General features: G+C 37.1%; 1 protein-coding gene across 1 annotated transcript in view; it reads right to left on the bottom strand.

Moving 5' to 3' along the window:
* stk32c (serine/threonine kinase 32C) overlaps positions 1-17690 on the bottom strand; it is a 484207-nt gene extending 466517 nt beyond the window's left edge. Inside the window, exon 1 of the mRNA XM_076286494.1 lies at positions 17587-17690. Within this exon, the coding sequence (XP_076142609.1) occupies positions 17587-17668 (82 nt within the window). The 5' untranslated portion in view covers positions 17669-17690. The remainder of the gene's footprint in view (positions 1-17586) is intronic.
* Between the last annotated feature and the right edge of the window lie 2330 nt (positions 17691-20020).

The raw sequence follows: 20020 nt of genomic DNA, 5'->3' as shown, positions 1-20020 counted from the left end.
CGTGGGCCCAGAGGTTCCCTTTTGCATTCGATTATATCTATTAGGAGACCCATCTACACTAAAAGATGGCATTGCGTCTGTCTATGCAGAATGGGTCCAGACAGCTATTATGATTGGTAGGAAACTACTTGTCCAACAGTGGAAGTCAGCCCATGCCCCATCAATCACAGATTGGTACAATGCTTTGACTACAGTCGCTGCATATGAACGAGTATCATTTACCCTGCTGGATAGGTTAGATTGGTACTACTTCAAATGGCAAAACTTTCTTCAATTTATAAAGGACCCTCAGGGGTGAACTGCAGGCTTAGCCCCCTCCTCACACCATACAAGAGCTTCTCTTCACATCTAGCGCAGGCCTCCTCCCTATGTTTTTTTATTTTTGTTGTTGCTGTTGTTATTTTACTTTTATTTTATTTTTGTCGTGGTCTTGTCTGGTTTCTGTGTGGGTATATACTGTGTATATATGATGCATAATTTACCCCCTATGTTTGTTTCTTTGTGTAAAGAATATTTTCATGCTTTTCATTTGTGACTGGTAACTTGTACTTATGTTGTGTGTTATACATATGTGGTCAGGCCACCTGGATCAACTGCCAGTCTCAGGCTTTAAGCATACAAACTGGCCCTATTAAGACTACACATCCTGTTCAACATTTCACTGTTTAACTCTTTAAACTACTGAACTTTTTAACTGTTCAGCCATTGTAACTGTTACAAGTCACATGGTTAGCATAGTTAGCATTTTAACATTGTTAGCATGATATTTAGCATAGTTAACATAACTACTAAAAATGATAAGCTAAGTTAGCTAAGTCACATGGTTAGCATAGTTAGCATGCTAGTTAGCATTGTTAGCATAGTTATCATTTTTGACAAAACGATTAGAAAAATAGTTAGCATAACTACTAGCAAACATTAGAGCCATTCCAACTGTCAGTTATTGTCAACTATCTACCTAAATAATTTAACCATTTAAACTATCCACCTATTTAACTGTTCAGTCATTCCAACTATATTAAACCTCATCTACCTAGCAAATAATTTAACCATATAAACTATCCACCTATTTAACTGTTCAGTCATTCCAACTATATCAAACCTCATCTACCTAGCAACCAATATAGTTTGTTTTTACTCTGTATGATATTTTACATCATATTTTAGAATTTTCATGCACTGTATTTCCTTCAGGAAATGCTTTTCTAGTTCTTATTATTATGACCGCCGCTAGCGAAGCGGTCATATAGGGATTGTCAAAGTTTTTTTTTTTTTTTTTTTTCCCCGTCATCTACTTCCTGAATTTTTGGTCAATGATACCCGGGACACCGAACCACCGGGGCACATGAAATTTGGTGGGTATGTAGCCCCACTAGACTTTTACGGAAAAATTTTGTTTCGTCCCCGGGGGCCACTCCACCCCCGTGCTGAGCCCCCCGAACCGCAAAAAAAGCAGTTTTTCCTAAATAACTACCTGAACCGTGGCACTGAGGATGAAGAATCTTTTATGGTATGTTGGTCTCAAGGGCCCACATCAACCTGGCCCATAATCACTCATTTGTGATTTGCACCCCCCCCCCGGTAAAAAATGAAAATGCAATATTATTCTGCTTTAATTGCCCCTATCTTCAATTAAGATGTTTAGAACTGCACCAAATTGTATGTGTATGATTGACCTGGCATTCTCTGGGGGTATGCCAAGTTTCGTAGAATTTCATCCATGGGGGGGTCTTAAAAAAATTAGGTTATATGTACATTTAGTGACTGTACACTCATTGGCCTGTAGATGGCGGTGCACACATATACACATGCACACACACACAGGCACCCACATACTATCGGTATTAGAACGGCCGATACATAATTACAAATTCAGTAGGATTAAAAGAAAGCCATAATAAATATTCATCACCATCCTCATGGCTGCATTTCCAGTATTGGCGATAAGTAGTCGTTTGTCCACTAGATGGCGCATCGTTGCAGTGAGACGTAATTTTGTTGGAAGTTAAAAGTGGGTTGAAAAAAACAATGGACGCTTCCTACAAGGACTGTAATTTACCGCAGAGAACGTCTAATAAGGATAGGATGATGTTCACATGAAATGTAATTCCCATTTCTTCTTGAAGCCGACATAAATCTGAGGATGGTTTTTACTGCAGGTACGTTAATCTTATAATATCAATAAGGACCTAATGTTACCGTTAGCGTTGGTTGAGTGATGGAGGCCAATTTGATTGATTGCATTTGTAGAAAACTAGAAATGCGGATATACAAAGCAAATTGATAGCAGCACTGTAATTGTATCTTTCGACTGTCATTTGTTGCACGTGCTACAAAAATCATTCTGTGCAATGGAAGATTTACCAACGTTACTGATACAGTTTTGCCTATACATGCGTGAGACTAAGACGCCTGTTTATTTTGTTTTAAGTGCGTGCAGGGTGGGTGAGAGGGGAATCGATGTGCTCTGATTCCAGCTTGGTAGTTGTAGTCTGTGAAATTAAAAAGCACGTGTGTGTGAAGTATCCAAACAATGACACCTTCATTTCATTATGGTTGCTTTAGCAACACACCTTAAGCTACTGTGTAGTGGGTCCCATTTAGAAGTGGCTACTTCATTCGCGCTTTCCTTAACTCATGGAGCTGCATGAATTTTATTACAACTTTTCGCCACAATATGGCAGTTTAAGTCCGCTTGATACTGTAAGGCGTAAGCCATTGGTTTCCAAAGGAGATTTTATTTGTGTCCCCAGCATAGCCTATTGACAATTTATGTTGTAAATAGGCCTACCTTATAAGCCTACCTGTAGCTTAGGGAAGCTAACAGCTTTCTATTAGGATCTAGTTTGTTAGTTACAGTTTTGTCATAACTCCCTGATGCATTTTTGCATTTAGAATAGCCAGAGCGTGGATATCTCAATCGGAAAATTAAACAATATCGGGTGCCAGGTGAACCCAGCCTGATCTGCCCGCTATTTATTTTTTGATTTCTTAAAAGATTGAGCTTGGTCTGGTGAAAGCCAGACTAGCCATGGACCTCAGTTACACAATGCAAGGGAACATGAATCAGCCTATATTTGCACGAACAATAACGGACAACAGTTCTTCAACTTTGGCCCGTTAAAATGTGTATGAACAGTCTAGCGACGCATTTCATCAAGGCCCATTTGGACATGTCAGTTATTTGCACCACTGGTTACATGTAAAACAGCATTTCTACTACTGTTACTTAATTTGTGCATTAACAATAACGTTTCAGACTACTGTTACTTAATTTGTGCATTGACAATGAAGTATTACATGAACTAAAGATGACTAAAATCTTATGTAGAAGAAGAAACATTCACAAAAAATCCATCCATCCAAAAATGACCTTTGTTTTTGATAGCTGTTGAAAACGGCATGGAACTGACAGAGATGTTTTTGTTCATAAACAAACAAACAAACAAACAAATAAATACATAAATAACATTATGCTGATACCTTTTGCTTTTCCCAAATACAATGTAGCCTACAGGTGTAAATGACCTTTAATCAATCAGTTGCAATGGATGAACTGTGATGAACTGCCCTACTTGTGATTGTTTAGAGATTTTAAAGGTTTTATAACAATGCTACATCTTCTTTGGCTATTCTACAATCTATTCAACTTTTCAGCACCAGTAGGCTACTTTCTGTGCAGCCGCACACACACACTCAGGCATGCCAAACAAGCATACACAAAAGTTTCAAGAGTGGGGGATGGAGTAAAATATGGAGACAAATTGAAGTGTGATTTATTTTCGCGGAACAGCTGTACAGGACTGAGCGGCGGTCATATTTTGTACCGCTATGCGGTACATCTAGTTATTCTTTTAACGCAGCTAATGCATCTTCAACCATTTAACGTAGAAACTTCATTCAAACTATGTTACGTAGGTCTTACTTAGCACATGTGGGATTTGTATTTTTCATCTTTGTAACTTTTATACTTTTTAAACTATTAATAAAAAACTATTCAAAATTTTCCCATTGACTTAACATTGGGCTAATGACATCACAATGGGCTAATTAACTTGATTTGCACCAGTATAAACTTCCAGCTGCTTAACTAAGCCCCATCAAAGAGCCAGTTAAACTGATTGATTGATTGATTACACTATTAATTAAAAATCTATTAGGCCTTTATGACATCACAGCAATTAGAATCTTGTGCCAGGTGGCCAGGCCTCAACTGTCAGTTTCTCAGGCTTTAAGCATACAGCCTCATTCTCTTACTACACATCCTGTTCAACTGTTTCAACTGTTCAGTCATTCCAACTATATTAAACCTCATCTACCTAGCAAATAATTTGACCATTTAAACTATCCACCTATATTAAACCTCATCTACCTAGCAAATAATTTAACCATTTAAACTATCCACCTATTTAACTGTTCAGTCATTCCAACTATATTAAACCTCATACCTAGCAAATAATTTAACAATTTAAACTATCCACCTATTTAACTGTTCAGTCATTCCAACTATATTAAACCTCATCTACCTAGCAAATAATTTACCCATTTAAACTATCCACCTATTTAACTGTTCAGTCATTCTAACTATATTAAACCTCATCTACCTAGCAACCAATATAGTTTGTTTTTACTCTGTATGATATTTTACATCATATTTCTTGCATTTTTGTAGCTTCAACCGTTTAACATAGAAACTTCATTCAAACTATGTTACGTAGGTCTTACTTAGGACATGTGGGCTTTGTATTTTTCATCTTTGTAACTTTTATACTTTTTAAACTATTAATTAAAAACTACTCAAAATTTCCCCATAGACTTAACATTGGCTGATGACATCATAATAGAGCACTTAAGCAATTAGAATCCTAGGCCAGGTGTTCCGGCCACCTGCATCAACTGTCAGTTTCTCAGGCTTTAAACATACAGTCTCATTCTCTTAACCCTTAGAACCCGATTGACGTAAAGTGCGTCAAAAAACACACCCTTTCTTCTCTGTTACATTGCTCCGGAACGGTTCATCGCAGCGAGATGAAACCTTTATTGCACGACAGAGCAGAAGTGAGGCTTTCCAACGAGACTACACACTTGTCTGTACGATCAAGTATGAAAATTAAAAAAAATCATGAAATTAAATCAAATTGCATCATATTTACAGTCTATACTTCTCTGCGTTCACCTGCACACACATTACTCTAGTTTGAATTACTCGCGAACCCGTGATCGCATCGATATGGCAAGCATATCAGATGAAAGAGGGGGCACAGGGCTATCCATTGGTACCATGTTTATCGATCCTTCTGGCTTATAAAACCAGACGAAGTGACTGCAAAATAATAACGTCATGTACACAAACCAACGCTGCACACTCATTACTCTCGTTTGAATTACTCGCGGACCCGTGATCGCATAGATATGCCACGCATGTCAGATGAAAGAGGAGACTCAGAGCTATCATTTGATACCAAGTACATCCTTCTGGGTTATAAAACAGACGAAGTGACAGCAAAATAATAACTTCATATAGCTGGACTTACCCCACGTTTGTGTCTGTTCTTGTGGCAAAGCATGTTTATAATCCAATGCTATCATGTGTTTCTCTATGGCAAAGCATGTTCATATTCCGGTTTTGAGATCCTAGCAAATTCATGCATGGCATCCAATTCAAGGCTCACATTGCATCCCAATTTGTTCAACAAATAAACACCTTTTTTGCCTTTACTTTGTTCATGGCAATGCAGTAAAGAGTTGAGAATTATTATGACTGCATACACACAGGCACGCAGGCTAACACGCAACCTCGGGTCAAGTCAGGTCAGACCAGTTCGTGTCACAGATATGGAGCGCAGAAAGGTCATTTTTCATCACTAAATAAAAAATGGCATTTATTTCCGTAAATCACACAGCAAATATTTCTGTAAATTGCTCAGCCCCAGAGTATCCCTCCAACATGGCAATTATATTGCCTGATTCAGGACAGTCTGCTCTACACACACATGAAATGCATGTAGAGCTGTGAGCTTGCAGTGGTGAGATACATGTCGAAATATAAGAATTTTTATAATACTTTATTTATATTTAAATTTTTTAAAAATCTAAATAAAATCAATGCTAGTATTAATACATGAAATGATGGCAGATCTGAATAGCCTAAACTCTCCTGAAACAAACAATATATAATATATGTGTGTGGCACTTACAATGACCAGAATAAATCCTTATGAATAAAGGTAGTGAAAATGCCCTAAAAACAGCTTAGGGTTCTAAGGGTTAACTAGAGAATGTAATTCCAGGGAATTACAAGTGCATGAAAATGACGCTAGGACAGACATGGTGGTTGCACAGCTTAATAAAAGTTGATAGTTTAAAAGTAGACAGTTTAAAAGTTGAATGTAGATTGGGAGTTGATCACACTAGTTGACTGAAAAGCCCAGGCTGCCAAACAGTTGTGGGCAGAGGACACAATTGGCGGGAGTCATAGCTGATGATGACAGTTGGATTGGCTGAACAGTTAAATAGTTGGATAGTTTAAATGGTTCAAATATTTCATAGGGAATTATTGTAGTGAGGACTTTTATTTTGAAACAGCTTTGGGCAGAGGAAACAGTTGACGGGAGTCAAAGTTGATGACAACTGACTGTTGCTAGAGTAGTTATGGTGGTTGCTATGCTGGTTGCTAGGTTAATGATGTTGGTTGCTAGGTTTTAATGGAATGTGGTTGCTAGGCTGTTGCTAGGGTACTTGAAGTCGTTGCTAGGTTGTTGCTAGGGTGTCCATGGTGGCTACTATCAGAAATAAAGGAGTTACTACAGTGGTTTGCTTGTATAATCATCTTGGTTGCTATGGAAACTGACATAGATGCTTAATTTCAATGGTTGCTAAATTGGTTGCTAGGTAGGTGGTGGTTTAATATAGTAGGCTAGAGGCATAGTTGATGATAACTGACAGTTGGAATAGTTGAACAGTTAAATAGTTGGATAGTTTAAATGGTTAAATTATTTAATAGGGAATTATTGTAGTGGAGACTTTTATTTTTAAACAGTTGTGGGCAGAGGAAACAGTTGAACAGGATCTGTAGTCTTAAGAGAGCCAGATTGTATGCTTAAAGCCTGAGACAGACAGTTGCTGGAGGTGGCCGGAACCAAATGGCTCTGGCCGGAACACTTGGCATAGGATTCTAAGAGCCCTATTGTGATGCCATAATCGCCAGTGTTAAGTCTATGGGGAAAATTTTTATAGTTTTTAATTAATAGTTCAAAAAGTATAAAAGTTACAAATATGAAAAATACATTCCCCACCTGTCCTAAGTAAGACCTACGTAACACAGTTTGAATGAAGTTTCTACATTAAACAGTTGAAGCCGCATTAAACGCAGAAAAAGCGTTAGAAGAAGAAGAATAACTAGAAAAGCATTTCCTGAAGGAAATACAGTGCATGAAAATGCAAAAAATATGATGTAAGATATCATACAGAGTAAAAACAAACTATATTGGTTGCTAGGTAGATGAGGTTTAATATAGTCGGAATGACTGAACAGTTAAATAGGTGGATAGTTTATATAGTTAAATGATTTGCTTGGTAGATAAGGTTTAATATAGTTGGAATGATTGAATGGTTAAAGGTGTCATTCACTGAGAAACCGTTTAATATTTGTTACTTTCGAAATACTATAGCTCACTCCAAGTTGCATATGCATGCTGCACGTGAAAATGATCTTCTATCCCCATTGCCCGCATTAGCCAATGAAAGAAAATACACGGAAAAACAAGTGAATCAGAAAGAGCCCTTCCCAATGACACCGAAGGGAAACTGATTATTCATGGCCTCGCCCACCTTGGCTTGTGACCGCCTACAGGAAGACTGGAAGATTTTGCGGCTAGGGGATTGTCTCTCTGCAGCTAGTAGGAGCTAACAGCAAGTTGCTAACATGGCGGAAAAAAATCGTGCCTGTGTTATTTGTGGCAATAACACATCAATGTTGCATGTCTTGCCTTAGAAACAAGAGTTGAGGAAGAAATGGTTCGGATTTATCGTTGGAACACCACGACCGAAGTAGTGCAACATTAGTTCTGTGTTCCAATCATTTCGACCACACTCACTGCCTACAGTTAGAAAGTGGTTTTGCAACCGTGGTAAAGTTGGTTTTATATTGGACGTTGGATATTTGACACATTCGAAAAATCTATTTAGCACTGACTACGAGGGTCGAGTTTGTGTCAAACCAACTTTAATGTGTTTAAACAAGGCCTGCCTATATAGAGCTGCACAGTCCCGCCCACAGCCAAAACGCGGTTAGGTGCCGGATGTAAGATTCCCATTCATTTGTCCCATTGACGTTTGGAAAAATCCGTATCTAAAGAGTTTTACAGCATGTCTTAGGCTAACCAGCTACGGCATAACTCATAAGCATACAACATATCATTTCGAGTGAAAAAACGAAGAGAAAATCCAAAAAAAGTCAAAGGTACAAGACTGTGTACATATTTTCATTTCCGAGCGAAGGAACTACTCATCCCATAAACCACCGGGCCTCACTTAAAAATATATAAGCAGCACGAACCAGCGCGAAATCGTTCATTTCCAACCGGCGACAGCAGCGAACCCTTTCCTCCAAACAGTGATTTTTATATAGTGAATGTGCAGTTAATAGCAGTTATTTCAGGAGTAATCGTGTAAATAATAGTGTTTTGATATTGAATTTTATATTTATCATCGTGTATTTTATATCGTGTGTGTGAAAGCGGTTAACGTTAACGGCAGTGCTTCGTAACGTTACCTGACTCATCCTATGCTGTCATCACTGCTCAGTCGGGCTGATGCATGGTCTGCTCTTGGACCACCATATTCAGTTTATTAATTTGCCGTCAATTATTACACAAAATGTTCATTAAATGCACGAAGTATTCCTAGGTTAATGATTAATATGAATCATACAGTATGAAGGCTACAGTAGCCTAGCTAATGTTAACTAGCACTGCTAGCAGCATTAACATTACAACCTCCCTGCTTAGCTAACTCACCACAACTTTGTAGGTCTTGTCCCTCATGCTGCTGACCCTTACAAAACCCACAAACTGACTCTCGGACACACAACAGTCAATAATGTGACCCGATTTAAAGTGGCTTTCACCCCTTTGGACACTCACTAAAACATAATATTCATACCTGTGTTGCAGCATGTTGGCTAATGTTAGCTGCATTATGTAATGACATACAATGTCGGAAATGCTAAAGGTTAGCCTGTCGGCTAGTGCTAGCCTACCTGAAAAGTTTGAGTGTTTAAACTAACATTTACAGTGGTCTATTTGATAGTGTATTGGCCCTGACTAAGTTTGTGTGATGTATAAACCCCAATCCTTGTTGATACAAGTACCAATATTCGTCAAGAAAGTTTTTAATCACATTAAGATTTTCGCCATAGGCAGTAAAAAACTCCTCCATCTTTGTCAATATTTTTCCGCTGAGAAAGTTTCAAACTATGACCATAACGGCCTTTCCACCAATCAGAGGCATCACTGTGGGATTGTGGGATTGTTCAGGATTGTGGGTAATGAAGTACTTATCCAAGAGATCGCGAATAAAAGGCATTTATCTCAAAACAAGGTTAGTGCCCCACGAACTCTTGGTGTCTATAGGAGCATATACAATCGCTTAGTAAAACCGTAGCTGGTTTTAAGTCTACCACGTGCAGTTAAGTTTTTATGGCTTACACCGCAATTGTCAATGGAGAAATTGCATTGACTTTTTACATCCGGCATCGGCTGTGGGCGGGACTGTGCAGCTCTATTACACAAAGCTTCTTTTGTCCAAAAACCCATGTTTTGATTTTATGAATTTTTTAGGCTGATAAAAGATTTCAATCTATTATGCGGCTTCACCTTTTGACTTACCCATACTAAAACACATCTCCTGAACTCGGCTTACTGCCCTTTCTAGTACACAAAGTTTCTTTTTCCCTAAAACCTACTCTTTGATTTTATAAATATTTTTTAATGTAAAATAAATGCTTTAAATGCTTTAAATCTATTATGCGGCTTGACCTTTTGACCTAACCATGTCAAAACACATCTGTTACACTCAGCTAACTGCCCTTCATAGTGCACAACGCTTCTTTTTTCCAGAAACTCACTCTTTGATTTTATATACATTTTGTACTATTCAAAAATACTATAAATCTATTATGCGGCTTGACCTTTTGACCTACCCATGTCAAAACACATCTGTTGCACTCAGCTGCCCTACATAATACACAAAGCTTCTTTTTTCCAAAAACTCACTCTTTGATTTTATATAATTTTTTTACTATTCAAAAATGCTATAAATCTATTATGCGAATCGATCTTTTGACCTACCCATGTCAAAACACATCTGCTGCACTCAGCTAACTGCCCTACATAATACACAAAGCTTATTTTTTCCAAAAACTTACTCTTTGATTTTATATTAATTTTTTACTATTAAAAAATGCTATAAATCTATTATGCGACTTCCCCTTTCGACTTACCCATGTCAAAACACATCTGTTGCACTCAGCTAACTGGCCTTCATAGTACACAAAGCTTATTTTTTCCAAAAACTCACTCTTTGATTTTATATAAATGTTTTACTTTATAAAAATGCTATAAATCTATTATGCGAATCGACCTTTTGACCTACCCATGTCAAAACACATCTGCTGCACTCAGGTAACTGCCCTACATAGTACACAAGGCTTATTTTTTTCAAAAACTCTTTCTTTGATTTTATATTATTTTTTTACTATTCAAAAATGCAAAAAAAACAAGCTACCTCTTTGTAGGTAGACATACATCATTTATATTTATTAAGTTAACTATATTTTGTTTTCCATCCAAAGTTCCATTTGGCTGTGTAAATCAACTGGATTTTTTTAGATTTTCAATAAATGTATAATATAGATTTATAGCATTTTTTGATAATAAAACATCTATAAAATCAAAGAGTGGGCTTTGGAAAGAAATAAGCTTTATAGCATAATAGATTTATTTATCAAAGGGTGCATTTTTGGAAAAAAGAAGCTTTGTGTACCATGTAGGGCAGTTAGCCGAGTGCAGCAGATGTGTTTTGACATGGGTAGGTCAAAAGGTCAAGCCGCATAATAGATTTATAGCATTTTTTAATAGTAAAAAATTAATATAAAATCAAAGAGTGAGTTTCTGGAAAAAATAAGCGTTGTGCACTATGAAGGGCAGTTAGCTGAGTGCAACAGATGTGTTTTGACATGGTTAGGTCAAAAGGTCAAGCCGCATAATAGATTTAAAGCATTTAAAGCATTTTTTTTACATTAAAAATATTTATAAAATCAAAGAATGGATTTTTGGGAAAAAGAAGCTTTGTGTACTATATAGAGCAGTAATCCGAGTTCACCAGATGTGTTTTGACATGGGTAGGTCAAAAGGGCAAGCCGCATAATAGATTTGAAACATTTAACATTAAAAATTGTATAAAATCAAAGAGTAGGTTTTAGGGAAAAATAAGCTTTGTGTACTAGAAAGGGCAGTAAGCCGAGTTCAGGAGCAGGGGCGGAGCCAGACATTGTAAACATTCGGGGCTTAGCCCATTTAATTTTTTTTTAAATAACCCCCTAAATAATGACTTCTAGTGAATTTTGTGTAAACTAATGGACACATTGAGACTTAAAAAATGTGAAACTAACATTCAACAGATTCAAGGTATCTGACTGGCACAACACTGTGTAAAATTATAGTTTTGGGTCTTTCAAGAGGCAATATCTGTTCATATCTGTTTAGCATGTACTTAGTTAATTAAGCGTTTCTTATGGTTTGTATATTATAGTATTTGTTTATTTTCATTAGGCTATTGTTTGATATGACATTATTGTTTATTATTGCTATTCTCCTTCCTCTTCCCTGATCTCATCTGTGTGACAAATATATAGAATATCTTATACTATAATATACATAATATTATGATATAATTACAGTATGGCCAGTCATCATGATACAAGGGTATTTTAGAAGGAATGCATTAACATCTTGACATAGGCGTTTCTAAATTATATTAATTTTGTAATTTAGCAAGATTATTCATAGGTTTCATCAGGCCCCTTTACACAGGTGCATAAAATCAAGCACCTAGATTATGAATGCAGACTGCATGGTGCTTGATTAACACACTTATGGAAAGGGCCCTTTCCTCTCAATATATCATTGTAATGTTTTTTTTTTTTTTAGTTAATAATTAGTTAGTCAGCCAAAACAGCATAACATGACTTTTATATTTATGTGGACTCTTGGATTATAAGATCTGTGGTGGTGGATAGGATATCAACAAGGTTTTAAGGTAGGCTAACAGTTAACACTAGAAAAGCATTTCCTGAAGGAAATACAGTGCATGAAAATGCAAAAATATGATGAGTTTATATGGTTAAATTATTTGCTTGGTAGATAAGGTTTAATATAGTTGGAATGACTGAACAGTTAAATAGGTTGATAATTTAAATGGTTAAATTATTTAGGTAGATAGTTGACGATAACTAACAGTTGGAATGGCTCCAATGTTTGCTAGCAGTTATGCTAACTATGTTAACAAAGATAATAATGGTAACCAAGTTACTATGCTAACTAGTAGGCTAACAATGTTAAAATGCTAACTATGCTAACCATGTGACTTAGCTAACCTAGCTAATCATTTTTAGCAGTTATGCTAACTATGCTAACTAGCATGCTAACATGCTAGCATGTTAACTATGTTAACCATGTTACTTAGCTAACTTAGCTAATCATTTTTAATAGTTTTGCTAAAAATGCTAACTAGCATGTTAACACGCTAGCATGCTAACTATGCTAACCACATTACTTAGCTAACTTAGCTAATCATTTTTAGCAGTTTTGCTAAAAATGCTAACTAGCATGCTAACATGTTAGCATGCTAACTATGCTAACCACGTGACTTAGCTAACTTAGCTAATCATTTTTAGCAGTTTTGCTAAAAATGCTAACTAGCATGCTAATATGCTAGCATGCTAACTATGCTAACCAAGTTACTTAGCTAACTTAGCTAACTAGCTACAGTGGGTAGGAGTCATAGTTGATGACAAGTAACAGTTACAATGGCTGAACAGTTAAAAAGTGTGTTGTAGTGAGGACTTTTATTTTGAAACAGTTTTTGGCAGAGGAAGCAGTTGAACAGGATGTGTAGTCTTAATAGGGCCAGTTTGTATGCTTAAAGCCTGAGACTGGCAGTTGATGCAGCTGGCCCGAACACCTGCCAAAGGATTCTAATTGCTTAACGGCTCTATTGTGATGTCATCAGCCCATGTTAAGTCTATGGGGACATTTTGAACAGTTTTTAATTAATAGTTTAAAAAGTATAAAAGTTACAAAGATGAAAAATACATAACCCACATGTCCTAAGTAAGACCTACGTAACATAGTTTGAATGAAGTTTCTACGTTAAACGGTTGAAGCTGCATTAAATGCGTTAGAAGAAGAAGAATAATCAGAAGAAGAAGAAGAAAAAGATTTGGAATAACAGTACAGTGCATTTTCATGCACTGTAATAAGAAGAAATCGGATAACAGTAGATTGCATTTTCATGCACTCTAATAAGACTACACACCTTGTTCAACTGTTTCCTCTATCCACAACATAATTTAACTATTTAAACTATCCACCTATTTAACTGTTCAGTCATTCCAACTATATTAAACTATCCACCTATTTAACTGTTCAGTCATTCCAACTATATTAAACCTCATCTAGGCCTACCTCGCAAATAATTTAACCTTTTAAACTATCCACCTATTTAACTGTTCAGTCATTCCAACTATATTAAACATCATCTACCTAGCAAATAATTTAACCTTTTAAACTATCCACCTATTTAAATGTTCAGTCATTCCAACTATATGAAACCTCATCTACCTAGTTCAGTCATTCCAACTATATTAAACCTCATCTACCTAGCAAATAATTTAACCTTTTAAACTATCCACCTATTTAACTGTTCAGTCATTCCAACTATATTAAACCTCATCTACCCAGTTCAGTCATTCCAACTATATTAAACCTCATCTAGGCTACCTAGTTCAGTCATTCCAAATATATTAAACCTCATCTACCTAGTTCAGTCATTCAAACTATATTAAACCTCATCTACCTAGCAAATAATTTAACGGGGAGTGAGGTTTACCAACGTTCCACAAGCACAGCTAAGCTAGCTGGCATCCGTTACACAACTACATTAAACCTCATCTACCTAGTAAATAATTTAACCTTTTAAACTATCCACCTATTTAACTGTTCAGTCATTACAACAATATTAAACCTCATCTATCTAGCACATAGTTTAACCTTTTAAACTATCCACCTTTTTAACTGTTCAGTCATTCCAACTATATTAAACCTCATCTACCTAGCAACCAATATAGTTTGTTTTTACTCTGTATGATATTTTACATCATAATTTTTGCATTTTCATGCACTGTATTTCCTTCAGGAAATGCTTTTCTAGTTTCCCCTGTTAAAGTGTTCACCTTTGTTTCACTAGTTTGGTTTCATTTTGTATTAGATTTTTTGTGATGTAGGCTAGCCTATGATAAACGGCTTATGGCCAATATGTAACTCAGCTAGGCCTAATGTTTCCTCAGCCATGTCAGCTAGCCTCAGACTCATTATCTGCTATGGCTGCTAGTGCTAGTGCGGAGTAGCTTACCATGCCAGTGACGTAGCCGAAATCCAACATGGCGGCGCCCGTGTAACAACAACAACACTTTCAACGTACAATTTTATCCCTTTTAATAAATTCAGCCATTTTAATCATTGTACCAATGAGAAGAAATAAAATACATCTGTTATATCACCTTTACTTCAAATTCCAGTTCAGTTCATCTTTAAGGAGTCCTTTTTGTATGTAACAACAAGCCTTTGGAACAGGTTGCCAGGAAATATAAAGATGGTCAGAAGTTGAGGAGGTTTTAAGCTGGCACTGAAAAAATGGCTTAGATATTGTTTTTATTACTGTATTGTCTAGATGGATGTATTTAATATATGTATGGATCCTATAATATATTTAATATATGTATGCCATCTGCCCTCATTGTGTCTCATTCATGTCTATGTTCTGTTTAGTCACAGTAGGAACTAACCTAAGTCAAGTTTGTAGTAAACAACTTAAGAAATAGTAATATAATTTAAAAAAAGATCGAAAAAAGATGGAATGGAATCATGACTAAAATAAAAAATTAAACCGAATCAAGGATTTGGAAAATTGTGATACCCCTATCGTACGATAAGCAAGTCGATATCGAACTTATCAAACTTATTGATAATTGAATAATAATTCTTGGCCACACTTTCCCGTAACTCTTCCTTCCGTCCAAACTCTAGTAACACCAGAGGAACACAAAAAGCATGAGGAAATGTCTTTCCCCTTTAGAAGACAGTTGGGCAGTTACTACAACTGGCAGTGGTGATGGAGCAAACAGAGTGTTCTCACACATTTGCCCTAGTCAAGTAATTCCCCAGTAAAAACTCCACCTCAAGCCTAGACAGACACAAACATCCACCAAAAATATGCTGTACCTCCGGGAATACACAGTCTTCTCAATACCACATTTCAACCCATGAATATCTATGCTTCCTACCAGGCCATCACACTGAGGTTAATTAATGGAACTGGCACAGCATGTGATCGCAGTGCACACATTCAAATAAATTACACCAGTCTTCTATGTTTACGCTCAATGAACAAAACATATTAGCTGTGCACCCGGTGTAGCCCCGGCTGTGACCAGGCTTTCTGCAGTAAAAGCACACTAGGTCAGGCTGCCGTGGACGCAGGAGGATGTAACAGTCATAGTGTGCACCTATTTTGATGTGTAACATTTTGCAAAATGGAAACATAATACAAATGTGGAGACTGTTAAATCTGTGCAGACATACACTAAGACAATGGTTCTCAAACTTTTTCCGAAAATATTATTTTCATATTTTGGTTACACTTTACATTTCCTGTCTCGGCCCTCTAGATCTGATGTTGTTTTCATTTATATTATATTTAGGCCTGTTTATCACGCCTGTGTTTGTGTACAGTAGCTATTTTGTTTTGAATGGATGATCTTCCTTGTCAAAAAATAAAGGCGTTATAAAGATATGCGCAAAAAGACTTATTTCCTCCTGTTTGTCACACCCCACTTGTCATGTCTGTATTGTCCACTAGTGGGGCCCGCCTCAGACTTTGAGAACCACTGTAAGAAATAAAGCCCAACAGTACTCTCTCACAACATGTTTTAAACACTCATGGCAGAAAGGTTTACAGAGTTTAAACTATGTTCATTCATCCTGGATGTTTCATCCACCCTATTACTGCTGTTGATCAACTGTTCTTCAGATTATACTTGAACATTACATACATACATACATGTCTTTGAATGCAATAACGGAAATGAGGAGAGATGTAGGTTGTACATCACAAAATACCGCAATCTAGTATGATCGCTTAAAATCCTCAGTGTTTCTTTTGTCCCTGCCCTATAATTTGTCAGACCTTCTGTCAATCACCAATATGTTTATATTGCAGTGCTTCAAAACCCCAAACCAGTGGCCAGTTGACCAATCAAATGTACACCCATTATAAAGAAACAGAGCCCAAAGCACATGTTTCACCAGTAGGGACCACTGTTTGTGTATGATTTAATCAGTTAGTCAATAGAATACCACGTAACACTGGCAAGCAATCAATCATATATCGGCCTATAACACAAAGTTCAAATCTAATAATATATTTTTTCACTTTTGTGGGGGGTTTTATTTTTATTTTATGAAGCACAACTTAATCTGCTTAAACTGACAGGTTAAAGCAGCCTATTTTTATGGCTCTCATTAATTAGAAAGGTATAAGGTGAAGATGCATTTTAAATCATCCTACACTAAATGTAAAACTGTTGTAACTAGACCTATACGCTACAGATAGGTCTACGCTACAGATAGATAAGAAGGTGCCCCAACCTCCCAACGATACAAATTAAGCTAAAATAAATAAATAAAAACCTGCTAAATAAAACTGTCAGTGAGGGATGAACAGGAATGACAGCTGCATCAAATTTAGAATTTCTGTGCAAGGAATTTCTGCACAAAAACAAGAACTGACAAGCAAATTAACTGTTCATAGGCTGCGTAGGCTACCAGAGTTTCAATTACAAGTAGTTCTAGCCAACGAGCAATTTGGGCAAAGAACGTTGGAGTGAGCTCCAATAGCCACTGTAGGCTACTGCAAATACAGTATACTACACCCCATAAATATTTCAATGTTACTTTTAGGCTACTGCAGGCTACGCAGACGGGTGAAACTGACGTGCAAGCGCATTCGTGCAAGCGAAATAGTCCACAATGGTTTCAACATCCCGTAAAAAGACCGCAGGCTTTAGACAAATAAACTATTGCTGTGTCGATCTAGACGGTAGCTTTTAAAAAGACGTGATATGATATCCTTCCTCGCGTAATTGCCACAATCACGCGCATATGGTTGAAACCTTAAGCTGATCGACCAGTGAAACTAGCACATGATCGATACAATAGTGTAACAACAGTGACAGCGAGAAATACTCACCATCTTCCTTATCATCGAACACTGGCCTTTTGGCAGAAGCACTAGCCCCCATCCTCTTCTTCCACTTTCCCCAATGAAACATTTGCGCACAAGATGAGATAGCATTCCTCGCAAAATATGGCACGATTGTTACTTAACGCCGCACGCCCAGTGTCGGCATTGTATCATTTCTTGCTCTGATTGTGCTTTCATGAATTCATTTTCATCCAACAAAATTTGCATCGATGGTGCAAACTCGACTTTCACATACGAGTTTGGCTCCCGTGTCCTTGATTCGCTTGGCTGACTTCTGCGAGAAGTAGGTCTCTGCTTACCATGCGTTGCAACACACTTTGCCGCCGCCCCTCCACGAGTAATGAAGTGCCAGTCGCGAAAGTAGCCTATTTTGTCTCTACCACATATTACATCAGTTAAAAACACTGTGTAACTGACTAAGCCTTGGGTCACGATTTTTATATAATTGCCATTAGATCGAGTCAAAATGCCTATCATTAGAATATTTCGAAAATAATACGAATAAAACGAGGAAAAGTCTATAACAAATATAGCCAAATGACAATCACCAAAATTGGAGGAAGTTGGCTGATCTACAGTTTCAGCAAGGCCTACATAATCTAAACCTTAAACCTACATGTAGCCTAATCCTGAAGCACCTGCTCACTGCTCATATTTTTGTGTGACTGCAAATATAGCCAGCCCCACACTTGGCTGCACACTTCAGTTATGGCCCACTTCTTGCTGGGTCCTTAGCCAAAACCTGGCCCAAACACTGAAAACTGAGACTAAACTAGAAAATGTAATTCCGAGGAATTAACAGTGCATGACAATGCAAATATATTAACATAAAATGCATACAGTCGGGGGCAGTCATATTTGATGACAACTGACAGTTTGAATGGCTAAACAGTCAAATAGTTGAGTAGTTTAAATAGTTTTAAATTACTTAAATAGTGAATTATTGTAGTGAGAACTTTTGAAACAATTGTGGGCAGATGAAAAAAGTTGGCAAGAGTCACACTTGATGACAACTGACAGTTTGAATGGCTGACCAGTTAAACAGTTGGATAGTTTACATTGTTAAACTATTTAATAGGGAATTATTGTAGTGAGGACTTTTATTTTGAAACAGTTTTAGGCAGAGAAAACAGTTGGCAGGAGTCATAGTTGATGACAAGTGACAGTTGGAATGGCTGAACTGTTCAGTTGAGTAGTGGTGTTGCGTGGGTCAACCCGTTACCCGCGGACACCCGGGCGGGTGTGCGGGTAAGCTTGATCGGAAAATATTGCGGGTGTGGGCGGGTCACAAATTGACAAAGCACTTCTTCTCACAAAGTTCTCACTTAGTTATTAATATTGTAGGCTACAGAAAATGAAGTGCAACAAACCTTCTTGCATTCTCTCTTAACTGCATAAAACAGGTAGGTAAGATATGATTAGTCTACAAGACCTTCCATCTTCTCTTCCCTTCTCCCTCTCACACAGGCGCGTGACAGAGGGTGCGCTGCAACCTGCATTCCCGCAACAAGCAGCCGTGGGCATGATGTAGCCTATTACTTGTGTTTTACCTTTAAATACATCAATAAACAATTAAGGATCTTTCAGTTTGTTTATTTATTTAGTAGGCCTGGCCTATGTCCATGAAGCTAGATTCAGATTCAATTAATCCAACATGCTATTGAGCCCAGCCTAGAGCAACAACTCTTTGTTGAAGCATATAGCCTACAGTGCAAATTCTTCTTGTTTCAGTGTTTAGTTAATAAGAAAGCATTGTCTCTACCTCAGTATGAACTACAAAGGATAGCCTAGGCTAAAGGCACATTGTTTTTTTTTTTTGTCGGGTCAGGTTCGGGTCGTTAATCAGCGCATATTTTTGAGGGTCGGGTGGGTGCGGATCGACTCTCCTGATGGGTCGGGTGGGTGCGCATGTTAAAAAACCTTAACCCGTGCAACACTATTGAGTAATTGAGGTTTAAATAGTTCAGTTATTTAATAGTGAATTAATGGATGTGCATAGGTAGATAGTTTAATGGATGTTGATAGACAGATAGTTTGAAATGGCTGAACAGTTAAATAGTTGAGTAGTTTAAATAGTTAAATTGTTTAACAGAGAATTATTGTAGTGAGGACATTTATTTTGAAACAGTTGTGGGCAGAGGAAATAGTTGAACAGGATCTGTAGTCTTAAGAGAGCCAGATTGTATGCTCAAAGCCTGAGACAGAGCCTGTAGTGTACTGTAGTTTAAAAGTTGAATGTAGATAGTGTAATGGATGTTGATAGACAGAAAGTTGAATGGATGTTGATAAGCAGATTGTTTAATGGATGTTGATAGATAGTTTAATGGGTGGATGAGTGAATGGTTTGAAGAGGATAAATAGATAAAGTTGTATGGAATGTGCGGCAGTGGCGGACCGTCAGGGCCTTCAAACGAATGAA

This window comes from Alosa pseudoharengus, unplaced genomic scaffold, assembly GCF_046254945.1.
Source record: "Alosa pseudoharengus isolate Yale_2024_CS ecotype anadromous, Long Island Sound unplaced genomic scaffold, YU_APseudo_1.1 YU_APseudo_1.1_scf_15, whole genome shotgun sequence".
In the NCBI taxonomy this organism is placed as follows: domain Eukaryota; kingdom Metazoa; phylum Chordata; class Actinopteri; order Clupeiformes; family Clupeidae; genus Alosa; species Alosa pseudoharengus.
Note: the sequence above shows the minus strand (reverse complement) of the source record. Positions and strands in the feature narration are given on the sequence as shown.